The 18,181-nt window shown below is 42.1% G+C and overlaps 1 protein-coding gene across 2 annotated transcripts in view; it reads right to left on the bottom strand.

The window, feature by feature from the left end:
- Positions 1-18,181, bottom strand: part of ANO7 (anoctamin 7) — a 1,967,083-nt gene that overhangs the window by 847,163 nt on the left and 1,101,739 nt on the right. For both annotated transcript variants that reach the window (XM_069618104.1, XM_069618105.1), the window contains exons 12-13: positions 4,778-4,921; positions 4,557-4,694 (exon numbers count right to left, since the gene is read on the bottom strand). In XM_069618104.1, coding sequence (XP_069474205.1) covers positions 4,557-4,694; positions 4,778-4,921 — 282 coding nt within the window. The remainder of the gene's footprint in view (positions 1-4,556; positions 4,695-4,777; positions 4,922-18,181) is intronic.

Below are 18,181 nucleotides of genomic sequence, written 5' to 3'. Positions count from 1 at the left end.
GACTGGATCAATTCAACTTATTGTCAATGGTTACCCCAACATAATTAAAGCATTCTGCAATCTGTAAGAGACCATCAATTCATTTCCAATTATGTTTTCTTCCAGGCATCATCCTCCTCTTTTGGAATATCATGATTTTTGTTTATTCATTAGACCATTTTTCGCACAGTACATTGACAGACGGTCAAGATGAAGTTGTAAGCCCTTAGCCCTACAATCCATTAGACCCAGATCATCTGCATATCTCAACCACTTGAACGTAGAGTTCCCAAATCTTGTGGTATATGCATGATTGATTTGCAAGTCATCTTGGAGATCTGCAATTTATAAATGGAGTGATGCAGGTGATAAAATATGTCCTTCTTTCAGACCTACCAATGTGGGAATAGATTTTGTAACGTGGTCCTTCTGAGATAATCTCACATTTACTGATGCATGTGTATAAAGAGCCCTAATCATTTTTAATAGGCCAGAAGAGATCCCCCAGCTAGTCAATTACTGCCTGAGTACTTCCCGATTGATGGTATAAAAGGCTGCACTGAAATCTATAAAAGCTACATAGATGTCCTGTTCTGTAGTCTGACATGCTCTCTCAATGCAGTTGGTAAGTGCCAGAATGTTATCTATTGTGCTACTTACTTTGAGGAAACTGATCCAGTTGGAGGGGATAATCTGATGTTTTTCCACCCAGCTATTCAGTTGCGTCATTAATATTCTAGTGATAAGCATTTTCTGGGGCACCTAACATGGCAAGTATTCTGTAGTTCTTCGGATCACTTTGCAGACCCTTCATGTACACAGGGGCGATAATGCTTTCAACCCAGGAGGTGGGAATCAACGCAGTGAGGAGAAGAGCCTAGTAAAAATGCTTCCCCATAATTTAGGGCTTCGTTTTAATACAATGTAACAAGCTCCATCTGGCCCTGGGGTTTTGGAATTTCTTTAGCTCAGAATTATGCTTCAATATCTTTTAGAATGTAATTAAAGGCCCAATTAACAAGTGGATCATAATTAATACTGGGCATCGCAGGCTGTAAGCCTATTGCATTGGCAATGTGTTCTTCCAAAGCCGTCTGGAAGGCACCAGTCATATGTTTAATTATATTACTCTGGTCATTAACTAATTGACAACATTCTCTGCAATTATTTCGCTCTAACTGTCTCAACCAGTTGTCCCCAGCATCATTCTAATTTTTTCTTCTACCAATGTTTGCAGAGCCATTTACGATACTGCCTATATTCCTATCATTTAATTTCCTGGTTAGCTCACCCACCCCTGGATGCATATTTTTAATGGCTTGTATATCTTTTCTCAGTTCGCTTTCAGTTTTAGCCATGTCTTGATCATATTGGTATTGATAAGGTTTGTCTTTTTTTGTTGTTTTGTAAGAGCTACTCTTACACTTCTTGTCGAGCAATGCAGGGAGGCTTCTTCCAGTCGTAATTTGGGGGGAGTAGTAGACAAGATGTTTGACCAGGTGGGTTCCCAGTTATTTATGCCATAGCTTGCAGTGTGTGTTAAGAATTCACATCCCAACACATCTATTATGCCTCCTACTTTTTGAACTTTATAATCATTACAGGTAATATGATTAGCACTCTTATTCATTCGAGTTGTCCAAAAGGGTCTAGTGCTAGTGCCAGTTCAACCAAGTCCAGCACTAAGTGGAAAATAGTTGCTTTCTTGCCTCGATAGAATTCCAGGTCTACTACAACACTGTATAGTGCAAAAAGACATGATAAATTGTAGAGGCACTATTAAATGAGATCCTGATGTATTGCGTTGCATTATCATTCATATAGCGTCCGTTTAACACAGAGACCATAAAGATTTAATTTCTCAGCCCATTCTGTCCCTTCTTTATTAATGGTCAAATGAGTCAAAGAGGAAGGGGAGATGTCATGCCCAGTTAGATAACTTTCTCTAGTGGTTGATTCTGTTGGACATTTGGCATTAAAGTCACCTGCAATAATGGTAGGAGTGTTATCATGTGTGGTATTAAGTATGGATTTAATAGTAGCTAGTAATCCAATATGTTCTGAATTATCTGGAGGATCATATAGATTTATGATTAGTAAGGTCATAGGTTTACCATTCGTTAGATCCCATTTGATCACGTCAATGAGGGCCCGATTAGTAGAAATTTCTAGTTTTTCAATATTTATAGGATGCTTAACAGTTATCAATAGGCTTCCTTTTGGTCTGCCTTTAGGGCAGTGACTTGTATAGTATGCCTGTTATCAACGGATACTACAATACTATACTTATTAAAAGCGGAGCTCGGGCCATCTTCATTGTTGAGGTGTGAGTGGCCGCTGGTGTTCCAAGATAGTAATGTAAAATCATTGCTTTGGTCTATTCCTAGTTTTTGCTTGGAGGATCTTGGGTAGCCAACCCCAGTCTTCTGTATCTTCTATAGATTATGTTGGATTATTGAGTGTCAAGAGTCTCTTTCCACTTTCTGTAATCAAAATTGTGAGGTTATATTAGCTAACTGTTTCCTATTCTTACAACTATAGATCATGCGTAACTGTCTGAAATGTAAGGGTAGCCTTATCATTCTGTGGGGTACTAAATCCTGGTGTTTGCTGAGGCAAGAAGTTATTTGCTTTTCAAGTGGGATTAGAAATATTTATCTCAGTGCAATTATAACCCAGTCTCAATAATTCATACTAAAACGAGAGTACATAAGTAAGAACAGTATTAGAAACAAAATGTATCAATGATGATGCAAGAGCCGGGTCCTCAATAAATTAAACAATTGAGATGTCTTTAGAATTATTTGCAGGCATGGGATTTGATGTAGCAAATTAATTATTAATGTACGATTCATGTAAAAGTCAAAATGTGTACAAGAAAGGCTCTAGATTTTCAGTGCTTTACGAGATGTTATGCCTGTGAATGTTAATGTTCCATTATAATTTTGATTTCTGGTCGGAATATCATATACCAAGTTCCTTTCTGTTTCTGAGAACTTTTGCTTAGTTTGTATCTCCACCCTTCTCACTGGTTCGGATCTTAATATGGCTTCTGTAGGGAAATTGATCTCAGTTTTTTCTTTCACTCTGGTTTGGATATCAGGTTCCACAAATAAAGTAGTTTAATATGTCTGCTTCCTCCTCTTCCATTTCCCTGTTGCTCAGTGGTTTAACTAGGGAGCATGAAGCCAACCAAGTCAATGGGGCTGTGTTCAATACAAGCCTACAAGTATCGAGAAGGAACGAATATCTCCATTTTCATTTTGTTGAACATTCGTGGCACATGTGTTGGTTATCTCTATGTAATGTTTGCTGTCTGTTAGTTTTACTGAATATTTCTTTTGATTGTTTATCTTCAATATCATAGTTTCCACTATCATTTGGAATAAGAACAACTGGGTCGGATTTAGAATCTAGTAGGCTTTTATTATACTTCAATCTGAGGGCTCTGATGTGTTTCAGTTTATCCCTTTTCCTATTCCATTTCTGTTGTAGAAGAATAGGTAGTGGCTGTCGATACCTTTATTTAAATAGGAGGACATATCCTGCATCTCAACAGGTTCTTGAATAGCGATCATAGGAGCCATATTAATGTTTATGTTTTAAGCTATGTTTTGAATTTTGTTGTGTAGAACACTCAAAGCATACAATTTCCTATATTGTTTATTTGGACCAATGAGAAATTGATTCATGCCTTTCTTCAGTTTCCATTTCAGTCCCTTCAGCCATATTAATGTCTTGATTACCTTCACAAGCAACATTTGTGAGTGGACATTGGGTGTAACATAAGCTAATATCGAGTTTAACAGCACTGTGTGCGATTCAGTTATTTTGTGTGATTCCTTGCATAATTTGACTAACAATGTCAATAAATAATCAAGTGCTCTTGTTTGAGGGCGCGCTACCATAATATTTTGATCAGGATCATCTTGCATCATAAACGTTTCTAAGGAAGCATCTAGGACAGATTTTTCATCTTGCTTTGTAGTTTAAAATAGATAATTGAGGACTGATCAATAGACCCTTATCTAACAGTTCTGTTCCAGCACAATGCACTATGAGATCATTTATTTCCGTTAGCTTTTCTATGGGATAAATGGACGGGAGACCAGGTGTTTTTATTACTGAATCACATATTTGGCAGTCAGATTCTGTATTATCAGTTACTATATGTTGTTAACTTTTACTGGTGTTATGAGAAACACCAGTCACATTGTTAGCTGGTGAGGGCAATAAGTCATGGCCATCCATAGATATTGATTGGATAATGTTGTTGGTTAGTTTACTTTGCATGCATGATAGTGCTGAAGAAAGTTCTGCTCCCAGTTGGAAAACATTCGCTGGGCTGTCATTAGTATTAGGCCGGAAATAATGTGTGGATTCTACAGGCGAAGATGCTTCCTCATTTAGTCTGCTGGTATGACTTGGATTGCCCAGGTATAGCATGCCTAAGAGAGTAAGGGTGAGTATCTAATTTAGCAGTCTGCTTCACATTCAGCAATGTGCTTACCGGGTTAGTAGGTGTTTCAAAAATAGGAACCTATGCTAATTTCCAACTTTTGTAACAAGGTACTTACCATGAGTATGAGGGCCATGGATCCAGTGATGATCCGGTTAATCCGTCTCCTCTTTGGAAAATATGGCTCTTCTGCTCCAGTTATTGGGTTCCTAATGGTTGTGGGAGCCATGGCAGCAAATTCGGGACGTGGGCGCTCCTAGCATGAGAGGCAAAAGGGGGTGAGATCACAACTCATAAATTCAATATTATATACTTAGTAGATGTTCATGCAGCTTTTACCTCAATGTATGCAAATTCAAAGCAATCCCAGCGGTAAACAAGCACAGCATTTGTCCTTTTCCAGTATTCTAGGAAGGTCACAGCCCATAGAGACATGAAAACACTAAAGAACACTGTCCCTCCATGGTCAAAGAGAAGACCAGCCTATGGGAGACAAGAAGAAAATAGTTTAATTGTAGCTCAACTAAAGAAGAAACTACCAAATACACTTACATTAAGATTTCTACCAATCTGTTAGATTGAATGCCCAAAATATCATGTGAATGCTTGATAAGTTAAGTTTTGTGATTTGTATCATGGCATGCCAGGATAATATTAGGAACTGCAAGAGCAAAGATAATCCTTGTAGTCTTCCCTTGCACCAGAACAGAACGATAACTAACTGATTCCCTTCTCTTCCTTCTATCCGATGAGGGGCTATCTCGCAGCTACTGCCTGGAGTCTGCAGGAGGCTGAACACATGCCAAGCAAACATGAGGTAGGCCCAGCAGGGCTATTGGCATGATTGTGTTATTTTTTTCATCTTGCACCGCCATCCGACTCCACTTCTCTCTCTTCTGCTCTCCTACTTAAAAACAATATTACCGTTTGGTGGGTTACATTTTACATCCCTGCACCTAGCATTGTACTGTGTCTTTGTAAATTCGAATTTGGGTGCTTCCCTGTGCCTTTTAAATCTCTGCACCTGGCATTGTACTGTGTTTTTGTAAATTCAGATTTAGATGCTTCTCTGTGCCTTTTACATCTCTGCACCTAGCCTTTTATTTATTTATTGTATTTATTTATTGTTTATTCATAAAGCACCTATACACAGGCAAGTGTTTCAAGGCGCTCAAGGAGGGTGGGAACACAGGGAAAAAAACTGTCGCTCAGAGCCCTTGAATTTCTGAAGCGATAACGGTCTGCACAGGAAGATTAAGTGAATACGTACATTTTACAGTTAAGATACAACAAAATGGCCTGACAGCGATTCTGCTGTTTTTCAAGTGCACATTAAGGGGTGAGACAAGGAAGGACAGAACGATCTCCAGGCAGAGCTGTAGTGCAAGTGCAGGCAGGACAAGGGAGGGGCAGGGGACAAGTTGCACCCAGTCGGTCGAGACTGGGGAAGTGCGGAGAGAGAAGCTCTCAGGATTTATTGCAAGTGCAGTGAGTGGGTGGGGTGCAGAGCCCTGAGGCAAGTGCAGAAGGACAGGCAGGGGTGCCTGGTACCTGTGAGACTCTGGGGTACACCAGGCGGCCGGTCAGTGAGCTGTATGGAAAGGAGGGAGAGAGGGAAGTGCAGAGGTTAGGTTAGCAGGGGGAGAGAGAAGGAAGAGGAGAAGAGGACGGTCTTGGGGAGTTTCCGGAATTTAAGAATATCAGGCTCAAGATGGAGGGTGGCAGGGAGGCTGTTCCAGAGAGAGGCGCCTGCTGAGGAAAGGGATCTCCCTCCAAATCTCTGCTTGGAGAACCTGCTCACTCGCAGAAGGTTGGAGGTAGATGACCGGAGGGCTCGGGAGGGACAATATTTAGGAAAGCAACGTTGAAGGTAAGTACGTCCCAGGCCCCAGAAAGCCTTGTGGACAATGCAGAGGGTCTTTAATTTGATCCTTGAAGCCACAGGGAGCCAGTGGAGGGATTTCAGTGCCGGAGAGATGCAGTCCCTGGCTTAAGTCAAGGATAAGTCTTGCGGTTCTGTTCTGGATGAGTTGCAGAGGGCGCAGGGCAGAAGCAAGGAGGTTGAGGAAGAGGCTGTTGCAGTAGTCAAGCCTAGAGAGAACAAGGGCTCTGGAGACAGTGAGCCGATAGGGGAAAGTGAGAAAAGGTAGAGTGCCTCTGAGGAGATGTAGTTGATAGTTAGACTTTTTTGAGATGTCAGAAATGTGTGAGGAGAAGTAGAGAGTGGAGTCGAAGATGATCCCAAGGTTTTTGGCCTCACAGGTGTGGGTGGGCACAGGGCCAAGAGTGAGTGGGGGAAAGCGGAAGCAGGGGTCCCAAAGAGAACAATCTCAGTTTTACTGGCATTGAGACAGAGGTTGTTTGCAGTACACCATGCCTGAATAGCAAACAGACAGTCAGGTATGAGTGAGGAGGAGGAGGTGGCTGAGGGTAGCCTGAAGGATAGTTGCGTGTCATCTGCGTAACAGTGGAAATTAGAGGTGAAAGTGACAATCACACGTGCCAGGTTAGCCATGTAGATGTTGAAGAACCAGGGGGATAGGTTAGAACCCTGGGGAACGCCACAGGTTGAGAGGGTTATAGTCGAGAGAAAGGCACCAAGTTCGACCTGGGATGGGCAGTTGGAGAGAAAAGAGGTTAACCAAACCAGAGCCAGACATGTGATTCCCAGGGTGTCACGAAGCCGTGAGATCAGGATGTTGTGGTTAACCATGTCAAAGGCGCAGGAGAGATCAAGAAGAATGAGGACAGAGGGGGCGTTAGTGTCAAGATTTGAGAGCAGGTCTTCATGGGTGTTCAGAAGAGCAGTTTCTGTGCCTCTGCATGCTCTGAAGCCAGACTGATGGTTGTGGAAACAACTGATTCATTCCGTGTGGAGGTTTAGCTGAGACAGCCAGCTTCTCCAGGAGTTTTCCCAGGAAAGGAGTGATAGAGATCGGGTGGTAGTTTGACAGAATGGAGGGGTCAGATTAGGGTTTCGTGAGCAGAGGGTGCACAAGGGAGTGCTTTAGAGCTGTTGGGAAAACTCCAGTGGAAAAGGAGAGGTTGCAAAGGTCAGCCATGGCTGGTGCAAGGGAGTCAAAGTTGTCCTTGATGGTTTTGGAAGGGCAAGGGTCTACTTGCTTGGATGAGGCCTTTATAGACCGGACTTGTCTGGGGACCTCATCAGGAGTGATGGGAGAGAGAGAGGAGAGAATGGAAGTGGCGATGGGGCCAAGGGAGGCACAGGTGCTGGTGTGTGCAGTGGTGTGGGGGGAAGGGAGGGGAGGATGTTTGGGTTTTTGTGGTGAAGTGTGCTGCCAGGGCCGAGCAAAGGTCCTGGGTGGGAGTGACAGAGGAGGAGGCTGCTGCAGGATTGGCTAGTTCCTTGCAGACTTTGAAAATGTCAGCTGTGTTGTTTGATGCTGCAGAGATGCCGGCTTGAATAAAGACTCTTTTCTTGGAGCGAATGCAGAGTCGATATTGCCTTTGAAGGAGGCTGCAGGCCAGTTTATCAGATGGTCCACCTGACGAATTCCATTTCCGCTCAGCTGCCCTACACTTGGGTTTAAGGGCAGCCAGGTCGGAGTCATACCAAGAGTTGCACTTTTGGAAGGTTTCAGTTGGACCCTCATGACAGGGGCAAGTATATCAAGAGTGTTAGAGACCGAGAGATTAAGGAAAGTGAGGGCTGTGTCAGGGTGGGTGTCAGCCATAGGAGTGGGAGGAGGAGAGTAGATAAAGGCAAAGGCGGCCACTGTCACTTTTTTCATGGGTCTGGTAAGCTTGAAGCTGAATTGATGTGCCAGGTGAGTTGCTGCCAACGGAGAGGAGAGCTTCAGGAAAGTTGATGGAAGAGTGTGGTCGGTCCAAGAGAGAGAGGTAGTGAGAGGGATAGAGATTTGGAGGTCAGTGGAGATGAGAGCATCCAACATGTGGCCCGCGGAGTGAGTGGAGCCTAATGGTAGAATAAAGAGAGAGAGACACATAGGTTGCGGAAAGTTCCTGATGAGTCAGAAGAGTCCAGATGAATGTTAAGGTCACCCAACAGTAGGACCTGAGAGGAGGAGGAGAGTAGAGAGGAGGCTAAGTCGGCCCATTCTGAAAGTAACGGAGTGAGCGGTCCAGGAGGCTGACAGAAGGTGGCCATGCAGAGAGAAATATTAGGAGAGAGTGAGAGCCTGCAGACGCGGCACTCGAAGGAGGAGTAGGCCTGAGTAGGGATAATAGATACGGGTATCCATTCAGGGAAGATCAGTGCTACTCCACCACCTGCCTTCTTTAGCATAGGCACAGAAATGATTTTGTAGCCTTGAGGGAGGAGAGTGTCAAAGCTTGTGACAGAGCTGTCTTTGAAGCATGTCTCAATGATGGCGAGCACATCAAGATCCAGGAGTTCGAGGAGGTTGCAGATATCTGTTGAGTGTTTTACAGCATAGCGCGTGTTAAGGGTGGCAACGTGGAGCAGTTTTCCATCCATAAAGGTCTTACAATAGGGGGATGCATGGGCCAGTGGTCCACCCGAGGGTGACAAGAGGGCCAGAGGGATGGTAGTGGATGGAGGAGTCAAGGCTGACAAGCGAGCCGGTACAGTAGGGCAAGGCCAAGGTGCCTGTACAGAGGAAGGAATAGTGTGTATGGCGGTCTGTGTAGAGGAGGAGGAAGGCACAGTGGACAAGTGAACCTGGCCAGAGGGGCAGGTAAGATTAGCAAGGCAAGGGAGGAGCCTGTCAAAGAGAAGAAGGTTGGGTTGAGGACCCTGAACCATTGTATTGTGTCTTTTAAGTTCACTTTTAGATGCTTCCCTGTGCCTTTTACATCTCTGCACCCTTTTTATGCTCAGCGCTGCTGGTTCCCTACCTACACTTATATCCATGCAGCTGCCTACTGTACTGTATATACTATATCCAGGAACCTGCAAACGACTGTTCAGTGCAGCCCCCCACCGTTCTTTCTTCTTCCTCCTCTCTTCTCCTGCAGCCCCTCATTAGTGCCTACCATCCTCTCCCTCACTCCCGCCCTCCCAACCATGGTGATGGCGCGAGTTATGGTTGCTTAGCTTACCATAAGTGGTGAATTTCAGGTGTTTTTCGGTTTTACTTGTAACCATAATGTCCCTTTAACAACGTTGTTGACTGAATTTCATAGGTTATTAGTAGCGCACCTTAACCATAATGTACCTTTAACAAAGTTTTTTCACTGAATTTCATAGGTTTTTAGTAGTGCAGCTTAACCATAACATCCCTTAAACTAAATTGTTTCACTGAATATAGATATAGATATCATGAATTTGATAGGTTTTTACTAGAATACCCTTAGTTTATATAGATATACCATACAACATATGAAACCCCCTGTCCCATGCTAGTGGCTGAAATGTCCGCGGATCATGCGAATGCCCGCAGACGGACCCGGTCAACATCAACACTGTCCACAAGCTCATGGGGTATCTTACATTGTTGTATCATACAACAAACACACTGAACATGTTCAAAGAGCAGCATACACATAAATTACATTAAAAAATAAATAAGAAGTACAAACTGTATATGTAAGACACCAAGAGTCCAATTACATAGCATACGAAACATACCAGCAAAAAAAAATAACATATGCCTCCAGCAGAATTAACTCACTGATACTTTAAACAGAAACTGCACAACAAATATCAACATCACACCTACAAAGCAGCAACAGGAAAACTGAAAAACAAATTGTTAAGTACACTACATTAATTCCTATAGTTATAAACTTTATTTAGTAGGATACACAAAAAAATTAGTTCTCTTTTTTTTGCACAGAAATGGCTAGCACTCTGGAGTGGCTTGAAGAACATTTTCCCCGGGATGAAATGAGTGAAAACAGTGATACTAATGGTAGACACTGCAGTGTTCAAAGTAAGCCAATTAATACACATTATTTTACATGTACCTAACACATTTTTTTTAAACAGAACATACAGAAAATAAGAATAATACTCAAACAGTACATCATGGCACTGTGGAAAATCATCTACAGCGTTTAGAACAAAAATTGATCAATTAATGACCAATTTCATTATTTTGAAGAACTTTGTAGAAAACCATATCATGGAAAAAATGTAATATCACTGTCCCAAGTGCACCTGTACCCCTTCTCCATGTCCCAGTCAACCATCCCCAAAAAATCCCCATCACCAAAAACATTATGATGAGACCTCAATCCCTTCCTCCCCCACCATCCAACATGTAGAAAACCCTAATTCCCCTGTATATGTCTCAATTTCTGCTTCCCCCTCTCTTTCATAATTTCTATATTTTTGTACAATAATACAATATTATGTATAGTGTTCCTATATTTCTATGTGTTTTATTTTTTTTTAAAGGCTGTTAGTGTGTCAGTGGAAAGCGCGGCTGTCCGGGATGTCTGCGATTAACCAAAATGGGGCTGTCCTAAGGACACTTTGTGCCTCATTACGAGTCCAGCGGTAACCGAGGTGGTAAAACCGCCTGGTTACCGCCGGACTCGTATTACCATTCTGCCTCCATGATTCCCGGAATTACCGGGGCATTACAACCCCGGTTTTCTGAGAATCACGGAGACGGAATGGTGTTAATCCCCATTCCCATTGAGTCCTATGGGACCCCCCATTCCCATTGAGTCCTATCGGACTTAATGGGAATGGGGATCATGGAAACACCTCGTAATGCTGCCGGTGTTTCCTCGTCCGCTTGTCGTGTCCCTGCAGGAGTCGGGATCAGGCGGTCCGGAAACAAAGGTGGAGGCAGGTTTACCGCCACGGTTATTTCCAGACCACCTGATTTGTAATGAGGCCCTATGTCTGTTCGAACTGTCCACAATCAAAAGGGAGGTGTCCGTAGGACACATAATCTGTCCGCCTGTCCGTAATTAATCAAAATGGGGTGCCCTAAGAACACCTCCCTGTTCGTATTGTCTGCAATCAAAGTGGAGGTATCCGTAGAACGCATAACCCGTCCGCATGTCTGCAAAGTTGTGATGCACCTTTAATTAGTTTGTGGACCCAACCCCGTCCAGCTGACACTTGTGCGCATGTGTATCCCACCCTCGGGTCCTACGAACATCACGCCTATCTGTAACTTTCCGCCACACGTTTGTCGCACTTTAATTAGTTCGGGGACCCAAACACTGTCCGTAGAACACCCGTGCGCATGCGTACAACCGACCCCGCGCATTCGGTGTCCTACGGACAGCTGTCCCATTCGCGAACGTGTCCGCAACGTCATCATGTGACCGCACCCACGCTAAGCGCAGTTCCTGGTCCGCGGACACAGTCCGGGCCACTGGACACTAAAAAAGCACTTTTCTGAGCAATCCAAGATGTTTTTCAATGAAAGTTCACCCTTGTAGAGGTCCCAGACTATGCCCCTACTGTTCTGGATACTTTTTGGAACTTATTGAGCCCTTTTTCATGTTCGAATTGTCAGCGGATGGCGCGGCTGTCTGCGGATCACTCCTCAGCATCCCTATAAAACGCCACACCCCAGAGCTGCTCCTCATTCTGCTTTTGAATTTCCAAGACAGAGCACTGCTTCTCTTTGGCATTTACTGGCATTGGCTGTCATTCCTGTCTTCACAGCTATTGCTAATAGCTCAACAGGACAATTGGTGCAGGTTGCTGTTGTGTTCCTGCTCTTCTTGGTACCTGGTTCTTGATAACCTTCCTGATGGCATCCCAGGATGCTTCTGCTGCTACTGCCTCGGCTTCAGCACCACCCCCACCCCCTCCACCGGCATGACCTTCCCAAGGGCCTGGAGAGGGCAACAGGCATGATGATGCAGAGAGTGATGAAGAGGATGACGAGGTTGAGGTAGTACTACTCGCAGCCCCTGTGGATCTTGGGTGTGGAGGCTGTTTACCACAGTTAGAGGGGTACCCAAAGCTCGTGCACACAAGGTGCGCTGCACTGAGTGCCAGATAGAGCTCAGTTGTGGAAAACCGGGTTTGTACAGTTACAGGACTAACTCCATGCAGCGACACCTAATATCGTTCCACAAGAGGGCAATTCGGAGGGTCGTCCCCTGCGATAAAAGTCGTAGGTTGAGTTCCTCTACAGCAAGCTCTTTTTCTGCTCCCGTCACCACAAGAAACACTCCTGTGGGGCAGCACATCCCTGAACCAGCCTCACAGGCCATACGTGCTACAGAAGACCCTTACCTTTTGAGGGTCACTGTATTGTGTATGTACTGCGACGCGGTACTCTGCAGGGGGGAACAATTTTGGAGTGCTTTCGAGGCTTCGTCCGGGAGCATGAGAAAAAGTGCCCCCTACCCAAGTGAGGCTCACCCAACATCTTCCTCTCTCCACCTGCCCCTTCTTATCGCGGTGGTCGGTGCCCAGTCCTTACCCTCCCTTCCTTTGCTTGTGTGTCTTGATTAAAAAAACAAAAAAACATACAAAACATCAAAAAACTAAAAAAGGCTCTTTTCAGAGCCACTTTTCACAGTTTAAAAATAGAAGTGCCAATGAAATGCTGCAGGGCCCTGTGGATTTTTAGAAGTCCACAGACATTAACTTTTTTGGGGTACTGCACTATCAAAACCATTGCACTCTTCTCCGGGAGGAAGTGGTGGCTCTGAAAGAGCCTTTTTGTGATGTTTTTTGTGTTTTAAAAACTTCAAGTGTTCCACACCTACAGGAAAAAGGATTGCTATAATTCCAAAAAGGGTTGCAATGCATTTTGTATATTTCGCAGAAAAATCTGATTCCCAGCATGAGTAAGATGTACTCCATCTCTGTGAAAAATGTGTGTGCTACGAAATATAATATCTTCATTGTGAAAAGAGGACATCACAACATCTCTCAAAAAAGCACAAACAACCTTGTTGACATTGCGCCTCACTTTCTCCATTTGTGGACCAAGTGAAGAAGAACGTAGCCACATTTGTCTATGAGCAATATGAGAAAAAATTACTCAGGAGTTTGGAAACATGTCCATGACTTTCCCAAGTCCGTCTTTCATTGCAAATTGCAAGGAGATTCCAAAGACATGTCCTAAACTGTTCCCTCCACAATGAATAATAATAATGTCTGGATGACAGTGTGTCATCAAAGTGGCACAGCTTTTATCTAACAAAAGCATTGCAAGTACATACAATGCATTTATTTAAACAGAATGCCTGACACTTGCCATACTTGCAAAAGCAAACAAATACAAGTGTAAATTCAGAACAGTGCTAATAGGAATGTGGATAATAAAGTCAAAGAACTGAAAGGTTTCCAGCACTAATGTAGGAAACATCTATGCAGAAAGAAAATGTTTGGAATTACACACACAAAAACATTATCCCTTTCAATCTGTATATTTTTCCAAGCTTTCTTTCTCACCCTACTACAACTCCCACTAATCTATTACCACACTAAACAGTGGAACACCAACATATACTTTCAAAAGTGCACCTCATAGGACACACATATAAATACTCCACTAACCCCCTTAGCAATGAAGCTGATGCTGCAAAATCCCCATTCATATACAAAGCTATGCAATTTTACACATACAGTACCTCTTCCTAGAAAGAATTCCTTTTGCAAATGTAACTAATCTGTTCTTCAAGTGAAATTACTGTGACATTAACACACACATGTACTAACTTCCTTCTTTCACAATTGCAGTGAATACCACACTCCTGAAAACCAGCAGCGTCTGAAGTACAAGACAGAACCCAGAAGAAACCTACTCTTTGCATCCAACAAAGTGTAATACTGTCAGAATGTTCTAATTGTTACTAAAACACTGTAAAATTCTAGTATTGTAGAACAAACAATTGTATCAACCCTACAGCACTAAATTCAGTATTACTAATTGCACCTCAACAGGTGCACACTCTGTATTGTTATCTCAACACCAGTATAGTAACATACAAATACGAGGATAGCCTTCCTAATCTGAAGTAACTGCCCATTGAACAATGACACACCACTACATACATGCCTACCATCATACTCAGACACTCATGCACAATACACACATACATTGCACAACGTCCCAACCCAGACTTTCTTTTTTTCTCCAACAGACACCAAAGAATGCCTACCAAAAAGCAACTCTGTAGAAAGCAATGCAAAAATAGAGCAAATCAAAATAAAAATGTACAAAATAGGCATCCACCTCTAGCAGAATTTATACATACAATTCAAACAAAAACAGCTAATACAGTCACTAAGCGAAACTAAAGCAGCTTGCAGTAAAGAAACTTTGACTCCTCTTTCAAAATGTATAACCAAACCGACAGGTGTTGAAAACACTGCAGCTACCGCTAGTGCTAACACAGCACCTATAAATGTTGATGCAGCCATAAATAAGCATACTAAAAAAATGATTTTACAAAAAATGTTCTGCCACAGAGTCCTCAGAACCTTATAAAAACAGGAGAGAAATCATGCTCAACCCTTAAAACGTACCGCAGAAAACTAATCCTGGAAGCTCTCAGACAGTGCAATCCTTCTCAAAAAGAAATTATTTATATTAGTTTTAAAAAGAATGAAACCACTAACACAACTAACTACTAAACTACAACAAGGACTTCTCAACAAATGGACTATCAATAAAGATAGCTTCACAAACATGTGTGCTGGTGAGTAGAGTCACACCACCAGCACAGAACCATATTTCAATGAAGAAGCATACAAACAAAAGCAAACAAACCCAATTGCCATACATAGCAGTGGACGAGGGTATGCAAAGGTTAATAATACCATCATTGAACAAGAAATGCTGCTCACACAAATATCTCCAGCAAACTTAGCATTAACTCTCCCTTCCACTAAACCAATACGTCCAGTCTACAAATGGCCTTGCACATCAATGTGTAACATAGGCAAAAAATCTTTCACATCTTTACGCCAGTTCCTCAATCAGTATGTGAAAGGAAAAGACAAATTGAAAATAAAACTATTACAAACTATGGACTCCTGTCCAGTGCGCAAATACACGGGAATACAAGGACATGCATTAGCCTGCATTTCTGGACCTATTTGCAAAAGCACCTTCCACCATATCAAAATGATAGGAACACACCATTCAACTGTAGGAAATCTTGTTCATAAACTGTACTGTGCCAAAAGTCCTGCTTTAGCACTGGCCAATTTAAATGACATTCTTCTACATGGTATAGCCAAATAACTATTTGAAGAAATAGAGCACATCCAGAGAAAATATTTTGGAAGTGAAAGCCACTTACAAAATTCAATATCTTTAGAACAGACTAGCAACAACTTTACAGATGGCAACCTTCTACTACACACATACAAAAAAGAAATACTAAAGTTTAAAAGCACATCTGCTGAAGTACCAAACCATGTGTGTGTTGCCGCAGGACTTTTTATATAAATAGCACAAAAACTGTAGACATAATGTACAAAATAGAAGACAATGAAGATTCCAAGTGGTTCCAATTGGGTCTCTATCTTAAAGCAGACAACAAATACGAAATTACTAACCCCTCAATACTTTACAGATACTGCAATGCAAAACTTGACAACAACCAAATACCTTCACGTGCTATCACTAATAACTTGGAAAAAAGCACTGCAACAACTTAACTTGTATGATGGCAATAATTCTAACAGTGCACCCATTTCAAGCAATAATATGCCTTCAACCAAAAACAGCAAAACTACCTCCCTCTGAATTACTAAAAGGCAATTGTGGCAAAGTAGTTTATTTGCCATTAGATCTCAAAGAAAATGCACACACTCTGGGAGTGCAACGGCCAATAGAACAATCTTTGATTATCCTAGTAAATGGCGTACCTATAAAGGACAAAACAAATTGGCAGCAACTAGTGGACTTACATAAAGTTAGAGAAGCCCTAAACCACCGAAATAATTCAAGACTCATCAGAAACTGGTCAATTTCAACTTCTAGATCCTACGACAGAATCCAATATTTTACACCATTATACAATTCACCCATTGCACTCTAAAGACACCATAGATGATGCACTCGAAACTTACCCCAATGCGGTAAGCCAAAGGATCTCCAATCAGCATATGTGAAAAAAGTGTAGAAGCACAAGCCTTTCCTCTACTCTTTCCGACTGGAAAAGGAGGAAGGTACGATGAAGGACCCACACAAATATCAGCTTCAGAATACCGCTCTTTATGAATGTATTCTGAAGACCCCAGATTCAGACAAAAGGTGGAAGACGTATTCATATTCCACCTTCGCTTTGAAAGTGAACTAGAAACTCTATGCTACACAGAGTTGCACACACAATGAAATCAGGTACCAATTTTCAAAATATGTCTGCTATGCAATTATGAAAAAAAGTGCAAGAAAAAGATGAAGTTTTACAGTCTAGCATTACAAGCCTTTCAGCAAACATGTGTGGAACAAAAGAATACTGGTTCCAACGACACACAGAAGTACAGTGTATGATAAGAAACCTTGGACCACCCACATGGTTTGTGACATTAAGTTGTCCAGAATATGCATGGAAAGATTTGCACGATTTCTTACGCATAGCAAACAAAAACAAAACAAATATAGATATAGATATAAAAACCCCATTTGTAAACTTCATTTGTATTAAAACAGTGCCTCCCCTCGGAGAAGTGCAACACTTCTTTTGGAGAAGAGAATACCAAGCCAGAGGAGCACCACACATCCACATGCTGTTGTGGATTAAAGATGCTCCTAAATTTGGTCAGGACAGTGATGCCACTGTTTTGCAGTTCATTCAGAAATATGTCACTTGTGCAATCCTGTCACAAATTACACATAGTGACCTACATGCACACATTTTACAATTTCAAAAGACACAAGTGTGGAAAGTATTGTCGGCACAAATATAAAAACAAATGGAAATACTACACCAAATGCCGCTTTAGTTTCCCTAGACCGGTTTTAACAACAGGTCAAGTGAACAACTTCATGTCTTCAGTTAGACATAGTGCCAAAGGTAAATCACCTAAGAACACATACTGCATAAAAAGAACAGAAGGATCAAAGTACATCAATGATTACAATGCAATCATTGCCCTCCTATGCAATGCAAATATAGATGTGCAATATGTTGCAGACAATTCCATTGGAGTTGCACGATATGTCACAGCCTACTTAAGAAAAGCAGAAAAAAACAGAGCTCTGGAACGACATATCATCTGACAAAACAATGCCTCAGAAATTGTACAGCTTAGGCATAAAAAGGTTCTCCCATAGAGAATGTGGCTGCTACGAAGCCGCAGACCGTTTAACCAGTACTGCCTTGTATGGAAAATGTTAAAACATAGTATGGCTAAGCCTTGGGCCTGCTAAATCCAGAAAAACGGTTCTCAAATCTTATGAAGACATAGAAACAATAGCCAAAAATTATCCCAACAGCCAAGACATGTTGAAAAACAATTTACCAGACCCATACTACCTAAACAGGAGTACCACTTTGGAAACCATGTGTCTATACCACGTAGCCCAAAAAATCACATACAAAAATATTAAACTGTATGAGAAGAAAGGTAGATACAAAGTCAAAAATTGTGGAGGTAGCCTAGTGAAACTTACCAAACAAAGCTTAATTAATCATATGAAATTGTCATTAAAAACTCCTCAACATAAAGAACTGTATTGCATGTCTCTACTACAACTTTTTAAACCATGGACAAAAGAAGAAGATTTATTAGATACCCATGTCTCCTATGAAGATGCTTTCAAAGCAAATGCAACTGTAACAGACAAACTTTTCGTAGTAAAAAACAATGTTAGACAATGAACAGCAACAAGAAGAAGAACTCCAAGCACAACT

The sequence above is a fragment of the Ambystoma mexicanum genome, chromosome 10, assembly GCF_040938575.1.
Source record: "Ambystoma mexicanum isolate Mex_15411 chromosome 10, UKY_AmexF1_1, whole genome shotgun sequence".
NCBI classification, from domain to species: Eukaryota; Metazoa; Chordata; class Amphibia; order Caudata; family Ambystomatidae; genus Ambystoma; species Ambystoma mexicanum.
This window is presented reverse-complemented; position numbering and strand designations above follow the sequence as displayed.